The sequence below is a fragment of the Vombatus ursinus genome, unplaced genomic scaffold, assembly GCF_900497805.2.
Source record: "Vombatus ursinus unplaced genomic scaffold, bare-nosed wombat genome assembly UNPS02014770.1, whole genome shotgun sequence".
In the NCBI taxonomy this organism is placed as follows: domain Eukaryota; kingdom Metazoa; phylum Chordata; class Mammalia; order Diprotodontia; family Vombatidae; genus Vombatus; species Vombatus ursinus.
The window spans coordinates 35812644-35833108 of NW_020954548.1; the positions used below are offsets into that span (position 1 = coordinate 35812644).

A 20465-nucleotide genomic window follows, 5' to 3' on the forward strand; every position below is an offset into this window, starting at 1 on the left:
CTTTCCTTTCCTTTCCTTTCCTTTCCTTTCCTTTCCTTTCCTTTCCTCTCTTCCTCCCTTCTTTTCCTTCCTTCCTTCTTTCCTTCCTTGTTACATAGCATTGGCCTTATCTGAAATTCCCATCCCTACTCTTTGTCATCAATCTACACCTTCTTCCTTCAAAATACCACATGGAACTTATGGGCTCCATAAAACCATCCCAGAGGCAGACAGTAGCATAGTGGATAGAATGCCAGACCTGGAGTCAAATCTGGTTTCAGGGACTGGCTAGTTATATGACCTTGGGCAAGTCATTTAACCAGTGTCTGCCTCAGTTTCTTCATCTATAAAATGGTGATAATCATAGTGCCTACCTTCCAGGGCTGTTGTGAGGATCAATTAAGATAATGTTTGTAAAGCCCCTTCTAAACCTTAAGGCATTACATAAATATTAGCTGTTGTTATTAATATTATTATTGTTATTATTATTATTAACCTAATCTTGTACTATATGACTTTATTCCCTTATGTGCTAATTTGCCTTATATTCACATTCCCTGATTTATATACTTCTTTGAAAGTGTTATGTTTTTTTCTCCATGTGTTTTGGTAGAATGCAGGCTTGAATTACAGCTTTGCTGCTTACTATATGACCTTGGGCAAATCACTTTACTGAGCTTGGATTCACTTTCCTCATCAGCAAAATGGGAAAAAAAATAGTTGCCTTAGTTATCAAAGGCTTGTGGACAAGGCCAAACAAAATAATGGATTTAAAGTGCTTTGTCAACTCTTAAGTATTATATAAGGAGCTATGACAGTAATGAATAACAGCACTAATAATCCCAGTGCTTTCACTCGATTACAAATAGTAAATAATTTGTTCCACCTGAGCAATAGTTTGCTGAACACTAAACATAAAGGAATCATCGAAGGAGAGTATCTTTTATGGGCACTGCTTCTAGATGAGTTCCATCCAACATGAAGCAGAGAAGAATGAAATAATGATCATGGTAAGAGGGAAGGAAGTGCAGCACCCTCTGCTGGGTACTGTAGGGAAGAGAGGATCTCTGCCCTCGAGAAGCTCCTAATCTAATGATATCATAGCTCTCTTTGAGAATGAAGGACAAACAACAACAACCAGAGATAAGACTTGTGCATGTGTGGGTGGTCCATGTGATAAGTCAGTAGAGAATCAAGTGTTAGACTGTGCGGCTCAAATGATGAGGGCAAAAGGATCTCAGGGGAAGGTGTGCTAAAGTGGGATCAAGGAGGGCTGCCTGGAGAAAGATCCCTCATTTGACAGATGAGGACCCTGAGGCACAGGGAGATTCGGTGACTTGTCCAAGCTCACATAGCTAGCCAGTAAGTATCTGAGGCAAGACCTGAATCCAGATCTTCCTGGCTCCAAGTCCATCATTCTCTCTACTTTGTGGCTCCTTGCCTTGGGAGGTGAATTTGGAGCTAGGGTTCGAAGGTTTGTGAAGAAGTGCTCCAGAAGGAAAAGATGGACAGAGAGATGGGACTAGACTCACCCCTCATGGTCATCCAGGAAGCATACTTTCATCCATTTTTTAACACAGGCAAGTGAAGAAAGAAAACCAGTCATTTTTTAAAAAGAGAGAAAACTTGTATCAGCCTTCCTTTAATAACAGCAGTGAAAGATCCATGGGCCATTAAGAGGGGAAGGGATATGCAGGAGAAAGAGAATTTCATCTCAGTCACATTCTCCTAAAAGACCACTGCATCTGAACACAGAGATTACTTTTCACTGAGGAACGTGCCTGCAAATACAAAGTCTGTTCCCAGCACGTCCTTCTCTGTCTTTCCAGATTTCTTGCTTACACTGAGGCTCTAAGCCTTCTTGTATCGAGGGACTACCATTCTACAGGATGACAGATCTTGGAGTACCTGAATGATGCCAGGGACTGAGGTGTATAATAACCCACATGGGGCAAGGCTCACAGAAAAAGAAATATCTAGCAAAATATAAACTCTTTGAAGGCAGGGACTATATAATTTTGTTTTTTCTCTCTCTAGTACCTAGAACAGAGTCAGGCATACAGTAGGTGCTTAATAAATGTTTGTTGATTGACTGATCGATTCTAGCCCAATGCTGGGGCAGCTAGGTAGCTCAGTGGATAGAATGCTGGCCCTGGAGTCAGGAAGACTCATCTTGCCAAGTTAAAATTTGGCTCCAGTCATTTATTAGCTGTGTGACCCTGGTCAAGTCACTTAATCCTGTTTTCCTCAGTTTCTTATCTATAAAATGAGCTGGAGAAGGAAATGGCAAACCACTCCGGTATCTATGCCAAGAAAACTCCAAATGGGGTCACAAAGAGTTGAGCATGAAACAACTGAACAACGACAATAAAGCCCAAAGCAGGGGTTGATGAAAGTAGAGAATATGAAGGATAGGCCAAAATATCTATGATACCAAAATAGCCTTTTGGGAAACAACTCTAAGCTCTCAAACCTGTTGAAGAAATCACCCTCATGAGTTGGGCTTGAGTTACCTTGAATGTAGAGGTCCAAATTAAGAATTTGTTAGGAGTACCAACAGCTTACATTGCTATAATTCTATAAAGCACACAAAAAATCTTCCCAATGATCCTATAAGGTAGGTGGAGCAAGCACTCTTTAAAAAACAAACAAACCCATTTTACAGATGGGAAAACTAAGGCAAAGTGATTTGTCCATGATTACTCAGCTGGTAAGTGTCAGAGCTGGCATCTTACCCTGGGTCTTTTTTTTTCCCACCATGTTGTCTCTCTAAAGAGGGCAGCTTTTCCCCAAAGGCCAATGCCAACCTGAATTCTCAGAAGGGGTCATGGCTGCTTCTATTCTCTGTGTCCCTTGGAGACGTGACTAGTTGGTAACTGCCAGAGAGGGCAGCCTGAGGTCCCCGTCAGGACATTTTTAGCTTTAGCAACCAGATGTCCCCTCCAGGTAACCAAGAGGCAAAACAAACACTGTCACAAGCTTCCTCCCAAGCACATCTTGACTGCCGGGCCTGCTAACATGGCCCAATCATAAAAACCAAGCTTGCAGATAATAATAGCTGATATTTATTTTGTACTTTAAGATCTGCAAAATGCTTTTCCACATATTATCTCATTTGACCCTCATAGAAACCCAGTGAGGTAGGTGCTATTATTACCCCATTTTATAGATGAAAAAAACTGAGGCTGAGAGAATTTAAGTGAGCAGATCAGGTCACACATCAAGAAGTAAGTAATTGACACACGACTCAAACCTAGGACTTCCTGACTCCAAGTCCAGCACTCCATCCATTATGTCACATGGTCTCTCATAATAGTTGAAATGGATGTGTTTGCAGAGCTCTTTACATTTATTGCCTAATTGGATCTTCATAATATCCCTGGGAAATATGTGCTATTATTACTCCATTTTATAGGTAGGGAAACTGAGGCTCAGAGCGCATAGGGTCACATAGTTATAAAGTCTCTCAAGCCAGTGGGCTGGCTTCCTCCTCAGACTGGTGGTCACCTGAGCCGATGGCCACAGCATTTCTCATTGGTCCTTCTAGCATTACCCAGTCCCCAGGCCCTTTCAGGGCAGATGGGAAAGTGCTCTGGGCTCTAATCCTTGTCCTGACTCTTATTAGCTGCTGCTTTGGGCAAGTTTGTAGGTTGTTAGTACTGGAAGAGACTTCAGCCCTATCCTCTCAATTTACAGCAGAAAAAAACGAAGCCCAGTACTGTTAAATAATTTGCCCCAGGTCATATAGCTATTGGGGCAGCTAGATGGCTCAGTGGATAGAGTGGCAGGAAGATCTGAGTTCAAATGAGGCCTGAACCATTTACTAGCTGTGTGACCCTGGGCAAGTCATTGGACCCTGTTTGCCTCAGTTTCCTCATCTGTAAAATGAGCTGGAGAAGGAAATGCAAACTATTCCAGAGTCTTTGCCAAGAAAAACCCAAAATGAGGTCACAAAGAATCAGACATGACTTAAAAGAAAGACTGAACAACAACAACACATAGTTACAACACATAGTAACCAAGCCCCAAATCAATAGTACAGCATGGTATAATATATATATATATTATATATTATATATATGTATAATATATATAATATATATAATATATATATATAATAGCATAGTACAATTAAGAGAATATAGCTCTGGAGTCAGTGGGTGTGGGTTCACAGCCCACCTTTGGTGGGTATTTACTAGCTGTGTGACCTTGGGGCTGTCCCTTAATTTGCCTGGGTCTTAATTGTAAAATGAGCTTCTGAGTGCCCTTCCATCTCTAGACATGTATGATCCCATGACTTCAAGTCATGTGTTCTTTCCAATGACTTAGTAACAGAGTGGAGTCCAGAATACCTGGGTTCAAATTCCACCTCTAACACTTACTAACAATGTGAATTCTGTGTGCCTCAGTTTGCTCATATGTAAAATAGGGACAATAATATCTGTGGTACCAACCTGGAAGGATTGTTATGAGGCTCAAGTGACATAATTCATGTAAAATACTCTGCCAAGTTTAAGATGCCACATCTTTTTTCTTCCCTGTGAGCTTCAATTCTCTCATCTGTAAGATGGGGATGATAATAGCACTTGCATGAGACCATGGAGATGAATGCATGGTCTGACCTGCAGGGCCTCCTGGCAGCCTATTCCGACAGAAGCTATCCCTGTTGCAGTTCATATGAATCCTCACTCTATTCTCTAACCCTAAGTGTAGGGTCCATCCTGCCTATACCCAATTGCTTGGCACCCACCTGGCAAAGTTGTTGTCCAGGAAGCATCTGTTCCTCAGAAGTCCAGCCCAGAGCTGCACACCCACGATGCCAAAGATGAAGAACACAAAGAAACAGAGGAGAAGGACGTTGCCCAGCATAGGCAGCGTGTCCAGCAGCAATGTCACCAGGATCCGCATGCCTGTGAGGGAGACAAGAAGACGGAACACATGTTACTTCACAGTGGGAGGCAGGATAGTATGTGGGATGGGAGGCGTCATGGCTTTGACTAGCAGCTCTCCCACTTACTGGCTGCATGGCCCAGGGCCAGGTCACTTTACCATTCTTGGACGCGGTTCCTCATCTGTAAAATGAAGGAATTGAATCAGATGGTCACTAAAGGTCCCCTCCGATTCTTAAACTATGATCCTATGACCATAAATGGCCACATTGACCCCTGGATAGGATGGCAAGAGAAGATGGCAAATTTGTCTCCCAAACAGGGGATTGGGACACTGGGACACTTGCCAAAGGTGCTCTGGTTGGTTGGGCACTTGGGATGTGGACTTCGGGACCAATCACAGCTTTGATTATTGGAGGCATGAGAAAAATAACAAACCATCAGAGCTTCTCAGTTCTCTTTGATGCTAACCTTCAACCCTGTCCATGACCTGTCTCCAACCTACTTGTCACCAATGACTGAAGATTACTCTTCTTTCCAGTCTGTCTTGCCTGTCTTGGATAAACAGCACCATCAGCTGGTCCCTGATTTCATTCTTTTCTCCTGCAGGCTGTTCCTTGTGTCTGGAATGCACTCCCTTCTCATTACTACCTCTTGGAAGCTTTCCTTTGACTGCACCCCACTGATCGCACAGATCACATCCTCCTTGGTATCATTCTTATTTGGGTAGATTTCATATCATGTGGTCCCAACCTTCCCCAACTTTCCCCTTTAGACTAGAGGCTCCTTGAGAAGAGAGACTCTCATTTGTCATTTTTGCACCTTCCACCAGTGTGATGTCGCAGAATAGATGCTCTAGTCAATGTTGGCTGAGTTTGTTGAGCTGATCAGCTCTGTTATCCACTGGTTCTGTGACTTTAAGCAAATCACTTTACCATTCTGGGTCTCAGTTTCCTCATCTGCCAAATGGAAAAAAATCTATCCTCTCTCACTCTCAGGGCTATTGCTGGGAGTCAATAAAAGAATAAACTTAGGGGGGCAGCTAGGTGGTGCAGTGGCTAGAGCACTGGCCTTGGATTCAGGAGGACCTGAGTTCAAATCTGGCCTCAGACACATAATACTTACCAGCTGTGTGACACTGAGCAAGTCACCTAACCCCATTGCCTACCCCCCCCCAAAAAAAGAAAAAAAAAGAATAGACTTAAATGTCTTTTGAAAAGTATAACTATTTTATCCAGATTTCTAAGCTTCATTTTTTTCCTATGGAGTTTCCTTGGGATTTTCTCCATTCCATGAATTGTGGTATAAAGCCCAGTAGAGATCAGCATTGACTCACAAGCTTGGTGACTCCAGGGTCCTATGCTTATATTTAAGGTAGGTAGCCAAGGGTGATTATTAACCAATTTTACGGATGAAGGAGGTAAGTCCCAGAGAAGTGAAATGACTTGACCCAAATCATATATAGCTTTCCCTCTGGGATTCTGGTCCAGGGCCAACTCAGTAAAAGGCTATTATGAAGTGCAGAAAGTCTTTAAAAGAAATCACCCTTCTTTTCCTTGCCTTTGGTGCCATCTGTCTGGGGCATATGCATGGGCACAGCCTGATCACCAGGATGTCCAGTGGGGTTCTTGAAGGGTGTTCCTGGGACCCAAGGCAGGAAGCAGGTCATGCTTCTGTAGTGCTTGAAAGGCTCTATAATCCTGCCAGATAATCACAACAACCTTCACAACAACCCTGCCAGCTTGGTAGGAAGGAAGGAGTCCCCTAATGAGAATTATTGTCTATATTTTACAGATGAAGAAACTAAGGCTTCTAAAGGTTAAGCAGCTTTGTTCAGGGTCATACAACTAATGAGTAATGAAACCTTATCCCCAAACCCAAGTCTTGTCAAAGTCCAGTGCTCTTCTGGCAACACCAAACTGCTTCTCAGAACATCAGTCCATCAATCCACCAGCAAGCGCTTAAGCGTCAGCTCTGTGGTGGGCACTGTGCCAATTGTAGGGGATACAAAAGACAAAAGGAAACCATCTCTTCCCCTCAAGGAGCTTATATTCTAATGGGGGAGACATAGATAAATATGCATGGAACAAACACAAAATTAATACAAGGGCTCAAGAAAGACTTCATGGAGAAGATGGTGCTTGAGCTGAGTTTGAAAGGAAACCAGAGGCTTCAGGAAGTGGGGAGGTGAGAAGGGGAAGCATTCTAGGTATGGAGGCCAGACAGCCCAATGAGGAGGCCACTGCAATAGTCCAGGTAAGAGTGGAAGAGGCCCTGAACTAAGGTGGTGGCTGACCAGAAAGAAGAGGAAGTATAAGAGACACGTTGTGGAGCTAGAAGTGACAAGTGTGACAGCTTATAGACATCTGGGCCTTTATTGCTACTCTTAGTGGGAGAGGCAACTGGGTGCCCAGGACCATCGAGGACTTCAGGGAGTGTAGGAATGGGGAGGGAGGGGGGAGATGGCACAGTGTGACAATAAAAATCCAGTGCTTCCAATCTAATGACTGTCATGGTTGACTTGATGAGTTCATCTTTATGTCATCCAGGCCCCAAATCTCAGTCATCTTTGATTTTTCCTTCTGCCTTACCTCAGCCACTTCCATAAAATAAATAGCCCTGTCCATCATATTTGTTCTCATTTTTTTAAAAAAAAATCTCATATCAGCTCTCTCCTTTGTTATTGCCACTGTCACCACCCTGGTTATGGCTTGTCACCTTTCACCCAGACTCTTAGAGTTCTCTTCTAGCTGTGTTCTGCCTTTCAATCCATCCTGCATATACTGCCAGATTAATTGTAAGACGATTTTGATCACGTGTGACCTTGGGCACTTTCTGGGCCTCCCTTGTCAAATGGGAAAGACAGATGTGGTCATCGCTAAGGTCCCTCCCAAGTCAAAAATTCTATGGTTCTAGGGAACTCCTCGAGTGTGGAGCCTACAATACGTTCCCACTGCTAACCAATTACAGTAAAAGGTTCTTTAGTACAATAGGCTTCAGAAGTGGATGGAACCTTTCTTTACCTTCCTTCCTTCCTTCCCTTCTTTCCTTCCTTCCTTCCTTCCTTCCTTCCTTCCTTCCTTCCTTCCTTCCTTCCTTCCTTCCTTCCTTCCTTCCTTCCTTCTCTCTCTCTCTCTCTCTCTCTCTCTCTTTCTTCCCATTCCAATAATGATCATCATGAACCTATTACCTGCTCCCTTTCTCTGACTCTCCTTAGGCAGCCTGGTGGCTGTCCATTCAGCTGGGGGCTTATCCCATTAGCACTAGTCTTGGTGCAGACGCCTGACTAACCTTATTCTTTCTGTAGCTATGAACTCTCAAACTCAAGGGATCCATTAGCCTCAGACTCCTCTAGCAGCAGGGAAAACAGACATGTGTCACCACACCCAGTCTACTTATTTGACAAAAATCATTATTTCTGTAGATATCTGCATTGCACTGATCCCTCCCTTGTAAAAGAAAAAGAGTTAAGCAAAATTAACTGATACAGGAGTGATGCTGAGTGAAGTCAGCAGAACTAGGAGAACATTGTACACAGTAACAGCCATGTTGTGCGATGACTAACGTTGATAGACTTAGTCTTTCTCAGCAATGCAAGGATCTAAGACTTCTCCACAGTCTCATGATAGAAAATGCTATCCACATCCAAAGAAAGAACTATGGAGTTTGAATGCAGATAGAAGCATACTGTTTGCTATTTTTTTCTTCTGGTTTTTTTTTGTTTCCTCTTTCTTATGGTTCCTTTTTTGGTTCTAATTCTTCCTTACAACATCACTAAAGTGAAAATATGTTTAATAGGAGTGTATATGTATAGCCTATATCAGACTGCACACTGTCTTGGGGAAGGAGGCGGGGAGGGAGGAGGAGAAAAATTTAAAACTCAAAATCTTATGGAAATGATTGTTGATAAATCAAAATAAATTAATAAAAAAATACAACAGTGAGTACAGCCCCCCCAGAATTAACCTTTATTGTGGCCCCATCTAATAGAGTATGTAGTATTCTGCTCCCATAGTCCCCATTTCCCTTCTGAGAGATTGAGAGATCAAGTTCTGTTCACTATTCATTTCATTTACATTGTGTACTTATGTAGGTGGCTTTCCTTGTTCTACTTAATTCACTCTGTATCAATTTATACAATTGATCAATAACCAATTAGCAAACATTTATTAAGCACCTATTATGGGCCACTGTGATAAGCATTGGTGATACAAGAAAAGGCAAAAACCAGCCCCTGCCTTCAAGCAGCTTACAAATCTAATGGAAGTCATCCTATATATCTCTGAATTCCTAATTTTTGAAATTTCTCATCATAAAACATTCCATTTCATTACCATACCACAGTTTTTTTTTAGTTTCACCAAAGGATACCCACTTTGTTTTGAGTTCTTTGTGACCAACAAAAGTATTACTATGAGTATATTGGTATATATAGGGTTTTTCTTTCAGCCTTTGACCTCCTTAGGAGTATATACCTAGAAGAAGCATCACTGGGTCAAAGGATATAAACATATTAATGGCTTTTCTACATAAATCAAAAACACCTCCCAGAGTGGTTGGTTCCATTCACAACTCAATAGACAGTGTACTGTTGTGCCTGTCCTCCCATAACTCCCTCAAAATAGGCTCTTTCTGTATTACATCATTCTCAGACTTTTGATGACTGCAAGCTGAAACCTCAAAGTTGTTGTAATTAATATTTCTCTTATTGTTGGTGATTCGGATAATTTTTCAGATGATCATTGGCATTCTGCATTTCTTCTTTTGAGAACTGTTTGTCCATGTCTTCTGACCATGTGTCTGTGATGGAATGGCTATTGGTCTTAAATATTGATGTCAATTCCCTATATAATTAAGCTATCAGAACTTTATCAGATATTTGATGCAAAGTTTTTTTTCTCCCAAATGACAGTTTCTTTTCTTATCCTAGCTACATTGATTTTGCCTTGAAAAAATTTTAACTTTATGTGTTTGAAACTACCTATTTTATCTTTTATAAAAACCTCTATCCTTCGCTTCAATGACGGTTATGCGGTGGTGGAAAGAGATAGAGCTTAAGAATCTTGCAATTTTTATAATGCCCATGAACATAAACTTAACTATAATTATTCTAAATTGTTAATTTGTTGTCCAAAGACTACTGGATTGACATACTATTGGATGAAACAACCACATAAATATGAACTTGAACCAATAAGTAACAAGGAGTGTTCGAAAGTTTCTGAGTTGGGAAATGATATGATAAAAGCAATATATTACATCCTGTGTGAAGAATGAAAAAGGAATCAAGACTTTGGGAAGCTCTACTAGGGTTGGGGAGCCTGCGGCCTTGAGGCCACATGTGGCCCTCTAGGTCCTCAAGTGAAGCCCTTTGACTGAATCCAAACTTCAAAGAACAAATTCCGTTCATAAAAGCATTTATTCTGTAAAACTTGGACTCAGGCAAAAGGTCACACCCAAGGACCTAGAAGGCTATATGTGGCCTTGAGGCCACATGTTCCCCACCCCTGTGTCTAGGCCTATAATCAGGGGCTACATGAGTAATGATGACAATAGGTAACATTTACATAGAGCTTTAAGGTTTGCAAAACCCTTTATATATACACATATATACATGTCTCTCTGTGTGTATGTATGTCATTTGCTCCTCACAGCAGCCTTGTGAGATAAGTACTATTATTAATTCCATTTTACAGATGAGGAAACTGAGGCTGACAGAGGTGAAGTGATTAGGCTAGGGTCACGTGGCTAGTAAGTATCCAAGGCAGGATTTGAACTCAGACTGGGAGTCAGACCTTCTTGATTCTAAAACTAGCATTCTATCCACTACACCATCCTGCTACCTTAGATTAGACAGACAAGAATTGTTATGTCTGTTGAATGACCCTCCTCTTAGTTCTTCTCACTGATACCTTTTGGTTCATGGTCTCATTGGCTTGTTTAAAAATCTAAAATCACATTATTTTATGTTAAAGTACAAGGTCAAAATGAGTTTCAACTGCATCAGGAGAAACTTGGCTTTGAGACCCAGATTTGACACTTACTCCCTGTATAACCCTGGGCTATTAATTCTAGTCTATTAAGTGATTCTATTAATCCCTTAACCATTTTGGATTTCAGTTTCTTCTTATATAAAATTAGGGGGTTTGGGTGAGATGAAGGTCTATTCAAATTTGAAATCTATTATCCTATGACATCATTGAGGATACACAAAATGAGGAGGCAAAGAAGGGTTCAGTTAAACAGAAGGATGTCTCATGAGGTCTTGCAGAAGCAAGGATCTGACGGAGTTGGTTTCATTATGCATCTAGAAGCAGTGAGAAACCTCATTCCATGGGGTACTGGATCATGTCATCTTGGAGTGCTGACAATGAGCATAAGCAAAAACAATCAATCAAACAAAAAAACTCACAAAGGCAATTACAGATCTATGTTTGTATACCCCCATTGAGGGAATTTGTTTTGCTTGACTCTGCATATTTGTTATAAGATATTTGTTTTTCTTTTCTTTCTTTTCTTTTTTTTCTAATAGGGTAGAAATAGGAAGGAGAGAAGATAGATTGCTATTAATTTTCAAAATTAGAGAGGTAAGGGGATTATAGATGTGAAATAATGCATGCAGTTTTGCTTTGAATTTATTAGTAGTTTTATTAGTATTAAACTATAGTTTTAGTTTTACTTAACTGTTTTATGTTGTTATAAGAGACCTATCATGGAATGGGAATAATCTGTAAAATGTTTGTAATGTAAAAGCAAAACACATCAATGAGATGAAAAAAAAAGACAATTACAGCTTCTGTGCCAATATCTATTGTAGAAAATGAAAAGGCAGAGAAATCTCACAAAGTACCTGATCTTCCAAACCTAATCACCACATACTTTGTCACTGTGACTTCAAGGTACAAGTGTTACGGGGGAGGATGATTAAAAAGCATGTTGGGAAAGACATCTTAGGTTTGAGAAACAAAGGAAGCCAAAGGATTGTTGAGTATCCAGAGGCCTCACCCTTGTACATTATGTATACTTCTAGAAGTGAGTTAGAGGACACTAGACATGGCCAACAATAAAAACTCCTCAAAAAATGAAACTGACTGTATCTTAGATAGAAAATGACTGGTAGGTGTCATATTGGAATCAATTGTTTATGTCCAAGCAGATCATTGATCACTCAAAGCCAATTTTCAAAACAATATTAGATTAGAAAAAATAATAAAGATGAGGAGACACGGTCAATGTTGAATTAGAAGAAAGGATACAGCTGAAGGAATACTGCCAACAATTATAGCAATGTTAACCTGACCCATGGGCTGATGATGTTGAAAGATGGGAAATGGGAAAAGGCTAAGGATTATGCTTTCATTATCACCACGTCTTATGATAGATAAACTGATAATTAAAAAGTTATCACAAGGAGGAGGCCCAAAGAGCCAGAAATCACCTTAGCCCACCAATAGTTCAGCACCTTATCAGTGAAAGGTACCTGGAAGCCCAAGGCAACGTTGATTTAGAATACAGATTCATTTTTAAACTCTTACAAAGGAGGATAGCGGAAGCCTATGAACAGCAATACTTCATAAAACATTGGAAAGAAGCGGAAGCAATAACAAATCTTCAAAAAAGCTTGGCACAAGACCCAGCTGGGCCACATCATACTGAGATCATTCACAGATAAAACAAATAGACAGAAAATGGAACAAATTTGACTATGTTTCTAAAAAGAAATCTATTTTTATCATCAGTGATAGTGGAATCACCAGATTTGGAGTCTAACTCCTATGTTCCCGATGTGCTTGCTATATGAGATTGAATTGGCACTTAAGAAAATGAAATCAGGAGTAGTGACTGGATCAGATTAAGTACACACTGAAGAAATCTGTTCTGGACATGACAAAATATTGAAAGCACTGAGAGGTCATTTTATATGATATCTTAGGGAAATAAAGACACCTAAAGAATAGAAAAGATCTTGGCTATATTATTACCCTAAAAGGTGATCCAGAAAATATGAATAGCTACTGATCAATAGGGCAGCTAGGTGGCACAGTAAATAAAGTGCATGGCCTGGAGTCAGGAAGACTCCTCCTTAGTTCAAATATAGACTTAGACATTTACTAGCTGTGTGACTCTGGGCAAGTCATTTAACTCTATTTACCTCAGTTTCTTCATCTGTAAAATGAGCTGGAGAAAGAAATAGCAAACCACTCCATGACTTTGCCAAGAAAACCCCAAATGGGGTCAGGAAGAGTTGGGAATGAATGAAAGCAACTGAACAACAAAAGCAATAATATCTACTAGAAAATTCCTGCCACTCTGGATTGGACAAATGGAGCTCGAGTGGAGGGATCCACTACTTCTCTAGGCAGCTCATTTCACTAAACACTGGGAAGCATTTTCTTAATATCAAGCCTGAATTTGCCCCCCTTCACAACTTCTAGCCATTGTTGTTAGTTCTAGCAGTGAAGAGGAATTTTAAAAAGACATGGTCCCTGGCCTCCAAGAGCTTATAATTTAATTATGGAGATAACTTACTGCAAACATGTAATCTTGGGGTTCAAAATCAATCTTCAAAGTCATCTAATAACCACTTTGGGCAGGTAGGTGGCACAGTGGATAGAATGCTGGGCCTGAAAACAGGAAGACTCCCCTTCCTGAATTCAAATTTGACCTCAGACACTTACTAGCTATATGACCCTGGGTAAGTCACTTAACCCTGTTTGCCACAGTTTCCTCATCTATAAAATAAGCTGAAGAAGGAAATGGCAAACCACTCCAGTATCTTTGCCAAGAAAGCCTCAAATGGGGTTATGAAGAGTTAGATATGACTGAACAACAACACAACAAAGTAACCATTTTCCACCTTAGCAATCCCCTTCTATGGCATCACTAAGAGGGAGCTGTCAGTGATAGAGTACTTATCACTTCCTGTATAGTTTCTTCCATTCTTGGATAGGTCTGACTGGAGAAAGCTGCTTTTTATTTTCTGCTGAATTTGACTTCTCTGTTATTTCCACACACTGATCTTAGTTCTATCCTATGGAGCCATGGTGATTAGATTCCTCCTGTCTATGCAGCCTTTCAGATACTTGAAGACAGCCCTAATGTGTGTATGTGCACATATACACACATGCATATGTATATGTATGTACATTCACACACATACACACACACACACACACACACACACACACATGGCCTAAGTCTTCTTGGCCCCATACTAATCATCTTTGGTGACTTCAAACAGTTTTCACATGATTTCATTTCTCAACTTCTCATCATTCTAGTCACCCCTTCATGAGGGCTCCCAATCTATCCTTCCGAAAATGTGTTGCCTGGTCCTCAACACAATGAATAGATGTTACAGATATATAAATGTTATAGATGACTATATGAATATAATGAATATATTATATTATATGACATATACTGAATATTTTATATGACATATATGAATATAATGAATAAATGTTATGATAACAGATGTTATCTGAAGAGGACGGAGTAATGAGGCTACCAAAATCCTTTCTTCTGGATACTATGCCTGTGTTCAGGAAGCTGAAGATCATGCTAGTTCTCTTGGCCATCATGTCGTACACTACTAACTTATATTTTTTGGTGATCTACCAGTAACCACAGCCATTATGTATGGTTGCAGTGGTTTTTAAGTCTATGTAGGACTTGATATCTATTCCTGATAAATTTCATCTTAATAATGATGATATGCCTTCAAGGAGTAGTCAGTCAGTCAAGTAGCATTTGTGAAGGACCTACTATGTGTTGGGTACTTGCATGTGCTAAGCACTGGGGATACAAAGAAAGGCACAAACCAAACCAAAAAATGTTCCTGCTTTCAAGGAGCTTACAATCTAATGAAGGAGGCAACATGTAAGCAACTATGTACAAACAAGATCTATACAGGATAAATTGGGGATGATCTCAGATGGAAGGTGTTAGCCTGAAGGAGGACCAGAAAAGTTTCTTGCAGAAGGTGGGATTTTAGCTGGGACTTAAAGGAAACAAAGAAATCCGGCAGGTAGAAATTAAGGACAATGTTACAGGTATGGAGGACAGACAGTGAAAATGCCTAGAATAGGGAGAAGGAATATACTGTATGAGGAACAGCAAGGAAGCCCATGTTACTGTATCACAGGTTTGTGGAGGGGAAGAAGGTATAAGAAGATTGTAAAGGCAGGAAGAAGCCAGGTTATGAAGTGCTTTGGATTCTAAACAAAGGATTTTAGTATCTTTAAAGACACACTTTGAGTGGAAAAGGAAGTGGGCTGGTCACAGAACAAGACTGATGGACCACAAATGGACGGACATCCAGGTGATGCATTGGCATACCAATACAATACTAAAAGAACCAGAGAAAGGTCTCCAGTATGTTGAGGAAATCCCCTATGGAGGCTTTACGGAAAGACATGGACAGGAATCCAACAGAACAAGGAGGTATGGATGGATTATTTATCTCAGTAGGGGGAGAGTACACAACCAGATGAGATCAGAAATCCATGCAAATAATAAGGAAGTTTTATTGTCTATTTTTTATCTTTCTAGCATGTTTTGAATTCCCTCCCAGTTTTGACCAGCCACTCTCCTATGAGTAGGATATAGTAGAGAGAGCCTTGGATTTCTAGTGCATAAAACTGAGTTCAAATCCCAGCTTTATTACTTACTTGTTATGTTTCCTATTTTCCCTGGATCCCAGTTTCTTTATCTTTTATTGTTTTTTTTTGTGAGGCAATTGGGGTTAAGTGACTTGACCTGAGTCACACAGCTAGTGAGTGTTATGTGTCTGAGGCCAGATTTGAACTCAGGTCCTCCTGACTCCAGAACTAGTGCTCTATTCACTGTGCCACCTAGCTGCCTCTCTTTATCTTTTAAATGAAGAGGTTGGCAGTGATGATTTCTGGGACAAAATCTAGCTTGAATCCTATTAACTCCTGACCCTATATCTGTTCCCCCTCCTTCCTCAATAACTGACCCTAGCATCCAAAAGGCTTTGAATCAAAGCTGCGCACTTACTGAGCTAAGCCCCTTTTACTTGGTCCTTCTCTTAGGAATGTTGAAATCATTGTCCTTAGGAGATCAGATAGGGATGCGGCGTAGGGAGCCTGGGACAATTTTCATTCTGTTCTGCCCATTTTGATTACGTCTTCATTCTTGTGAATGGCCAATCCATCCACCAGATTAACAAAAAATAACAAAGCTGATAAAACTGTCATTGCTCTTGGAAATGATGACTTCGAAATTGCCTTTTAAAAATCCATCTGATTTATTGCTTCGGCCAGGAAGGCACGGCTTTCTGTATGAGCTGCCTTTTCCCTGATCCAGCTCAGTGCTTTTTGTCAGTGCAATTTAAACTGGGCCCTGCACACATTGGAAGCAAAGAAAAATTATACTCCTCATTTTCCACCTAAGTGGCACTAATAATCTTCTCCCTGGGACACTTGACATTTTCTGGAGTGTCGTCCGGAGTGTTCAGAGAAGATGGCTAGCAGATGGGGTTTGTCATTGGCACTGCAGTACTAGGCAACCCCAAATGCTAAAGGGAATGGGAAGGGAAAGTTGTCTGGCAAAGGAAGATAACAGTCCTGAATAGGGGAAAAATCATGCCCCTGGCCTACTGGGAATCATGGTTAGCTGTTTGTTTTTCTAAGGTGAGAGCTGTGCCTGGAATAACACGCTATGTAACATAGGATTCCAGAGGGGAAGGTACATCATATTTATTGACAATGGATAATATGAATCAGCAGTTAGCCTTCAATTTTCACTTGGGGTCTATTCCCCAACTCAGACAAAATTGCCTCTCAGATGGTCTTACGAGAATCCTTGGTTATACTCAATTCATTTAAGCAATCCCATATCTTGTTATTTGGGGACACATGACCTGATTTTCAAATGCTTTTTTCAAATGATAAAAATTAGGGCTAGCAAGCAGAGTTTAGTTCACATTATGGTTGAAAAAGAAGTAGGTCTCATATCTTGAGATAGTGGCTTTAGAGTCAGAAGGAACCTCAGAATCATCAAATCAGAAATCCTGATTTGAAATCGAATCTTGAATCTTGGAGAGCTTGAAATCGAATCTTGGATCTGTGACTTTGGGCTAGTCATGTTCCTTTTTGGGTAGGCCTCAGTCTACTCTTCTGTAAAATGAGGGATTTAGACTAGATGACCTCTAAGCTAACTGTCTGCTCTAAATCCTATACTCTTTCTAAAATATTTACGGATACGTCTAAAGATCCCCCTTTGGAGAAATCTGTTCTTTTATCGTGGTTTACGACTTGTTTACCTATGTTTAATCTGTATTGGTTAGGGTTAAAACTGGCAGAAGCCCTTTAAAAAAGCCAGCTATGCAAAGTCACACCCCCAGAGACTACCTGGGAGGAAGAAGGTTAATTAGAAACAGCTGAGGCGGAGCAGCAGCTCCACAGGCCTCCAGTGTGCAATGGGGATTGGAGCTCCTAATGAGAGAATGGAACTTCCCCTCCAACAAACTGTTTGAGGATTAAGGTTGTTGGAGAAAGGTGACTATGCCAGAGAAAGAAAAGACTGGTTGTCCTGAGAAATTGTTGTTTTTCAGTCATGTCTGACTCTTCATGACCCCATTTGGGGTTTTCTTAGCAAAGATAGACTAGAGTGGTTTGCTATTTCCTTTTCAAGTTCATTTTACAGATGAGGAAACTGAGGCAAAAAGGGTTAAGTGACTTACTCAGGGTCACACAACTAGAAAGTGTCTGAGGCCAAATTTGATCTCAGCTCTTCCTGACTCCAGGCATAGCACTCTATTCACCGTGTACCACATGGCTTAGCTCCGTATACTAGCTCTCCTTCACAGGGTTGTGAGGAAAAGGCTTTGCAGACACTCAAGTAACAGAAAAATATGCCAGCTGTTCTATTAAAAGAAGGAATGTTATTTCTTTCTGGTAGAATACCTAGAGATGACTTATTGTTTGGTCGTTTCAGTCACGTCTGATTCTTTGTGACTCCATTTGGAGTCTTCTTGGCAGAGATACTGGAGAGGTTTGCCATTTCCTTCTCAAGCTCATTTTACAGATGCAGAAACTGAGGCAAAAAAAGGTGAAGTGACTTTCCCAGGGTTGCACAGCTAGTACATGTCTGAGGTAGGATCTGAAGTCAGGTCTTCCTGACTCCTGGCTCAGCTTTCTGTCCACTGTGCCATCTAGCTGCCCAGTGTCATGAGAATAAAGGAAAGCAAAACTTGGGGGATGCAGTACATCATGGCTCCTAAGAAATTATTAAGTTATCAACAAGTTGTGAGTGACATCAATCACGGAATAAGATTCCTGCCAAGGATAGGATGAGAGAAGTTATTATAAATAACATAAAGGAAAAAGTAAACTTCTTGTACTTAATGGTTTTCTTTTCTTTTGAGAACTGTTTGACCTCTATTTGCCTGGCAAGGTTAATACTTTGTTATAAGTAATAACGCACATCTTGTGACCTTCTACTTGATGATAGACTCATAGAAGAGCATTGGACAAGACCCTGAGGTTGGGAAAAGGTTTAAGGCAAAAGGAAAAGGGGACAGCAGAGGATGAGATGGATAGATAATGTCATGGAAACAATGAACTTGGACAGATTTTGGAAGATAAAGGAGGACAGAAGGGCTGGCATGCTATGGCATGTTGGGTCAGGAAGAGTCAAAAACGACTGAACAACTGAACAATGACAACAACAACAATAATAACAAAAGAAGAGGATAGACGATGTCTAATTCCATCTTCCTGTCTCTCCCACCATCTAGGGTAGGTAATGAATATTTATTATATGGAATTGAGTGTGTGAGTGGAATTCAAAATGTAAGTTGTGATATTGTTAAACGTGTGCAGTGTGTACACATGTGTGCACACAGGTGAATGAGTGCTGATGTGTCTCCTTGTCATTTCAACTGTCCATGTCTAAATGCCTATGATGGCTACCATTCACTCTGTGGCATCAAATAGGAAGAATTGGTCCTGAGGATGATTTTCCAAGATCCATTAGGATTTGTTTCAGTCCCTGGACACCAGTGGAATCTTATCCATCCCTACTACAGATATAAAGCTAAACAAAGGGAGATTAAAGATAGAAAAAAAGAAAGTTTCATTCCACAGTTTTTATTGAGCGCCAACAGTCTGCTCAATCCTGTGCAGATATAAGACGAGGATAAACACCTTGGCCCGATGAGTTTCCATTTTGTTTGGGAGACAAAACTCATATACCTGAAAGAGTAATTAAAATTATATGGAATGTAATGGTTAGATTGTGTGGTGCAGACAATAAGGACTATAGAAAGTTAGTTCAGGGTGAACTGGAGGAAATGTAGAAGGCTTCCTGGAAGACATAGGGCTTGAGTTGGGCCTTGAAGTTCAGGTAGGATTTGGCTAGTCAATTTTTCACTCATGATACTAGGCCTAATTTCTCTGAGGACTCAGGTACTAGGCCAGTATGCATGTCAGTAGTTCTGCTAGGCAAGAATGTAGCCCACATATAAACCTCAACCAATGGGGAGGGAACCAGGGAAAGTCCCTTATCATTTATAGTCTGGTACAGTAGTCATCCTGGTTCCCTAGTTGAAATAATAATCATAATAACAAAAGCAAACATTTATTTAGTGCTCTAAGGTTTGCAATGTGCTATACACGTATTAAATCATTTGATCCTCACAACAATCTGGGAAGTAGTTGCTATTATGATCCCCATTTTACAGATGAGGCAACTGAGGCAGGCAGAATCTGAGTCTGCATTTGAACTCCTCTTTCTCTTCCTTTCCTCACCTTCCTTCCAGGTCTGGTGTTTTATCCAATGAGTCACCTAACTATCTCCCTATAAACACAAAGGTGAAATAGATTTCTTGAATGTCACACATGGAAGGAACCTCAAGACAATGTAAGCAAAGGATCACAGGATCTCACCTTTATAGTTGAGAAGGATCTCAAGGCCATCCAGTCCAATCCCCTTATTTTATAAAAGGAAACTCAGGCTTATAGAGGTTAAATGATTTGTCCAAGTGGACAAAAGTATTGGCAGAGGCAGGAGTGGACCCTGGGTCCTTTGACTCCCAAACCAGTGATATTATCATTTTATCTTAATGCCTCCTATCCCTTCATTTGGCATTTGGAGCAACTGAAGTCCTGATAGGGAAAAAAACTGCCCAATATTATACAGTGAATTAATGACAGAGTCAGGGCCAGAACCCAGGATTCCTGACTTCATGCCCAGTAATTCCTCTATTGAGATGTTCTAGAACATTTAAACAAATGAAAGGCCAATAACAAACTTATAAGTCTGTGATGAAGGACTGTATTGCCTCATTAGGTCCCAGTTGGTGGGGAGTAGGTTTAAAGGGAGCTCGTTTGAATTAGGATTTTCTCTAAAAAGGGTAAAAAAATGAGGAAGGAGTCCATTACACCAGGGAGCAAAGAGAAGATAGCGGGCCTTATGCTCAGCCCAAATCCCATGTCTTATAGGAATCCTTTCCTGCCCAAAGTGATCTCTCTTGTTTCTGAAGTCCTGTAACATTTGGTGTCTATACAATGTACCCCTGAATCACACACACACACACACACACACACACACACACACACACACACACAC

General features: G+C 40.6%; 1 protein-coding gene across 1 annotated transcript in view; it reads right to left on the reverse strand.

The window, feature by feature from the left end:
- The window catches only part of CACNA1H (calcium voltage-gated channel subunit alpha1 H), a 156069-nt gene that overhangs the window by 120516 nt on the left and 15088 nt on the right, over window positions 1-20465 (reverse strand). Inside the window, exon 4 of the mRNA XM_027863001.1 lies at window positions 4730-4889. Coding sequence (XP_027718802.1) covers window positions 4730-4889 — 160 coding nt within the window. The remainder of the gene's footprint in view (window positions 1-4729; window positions 4890-20465) is intronic.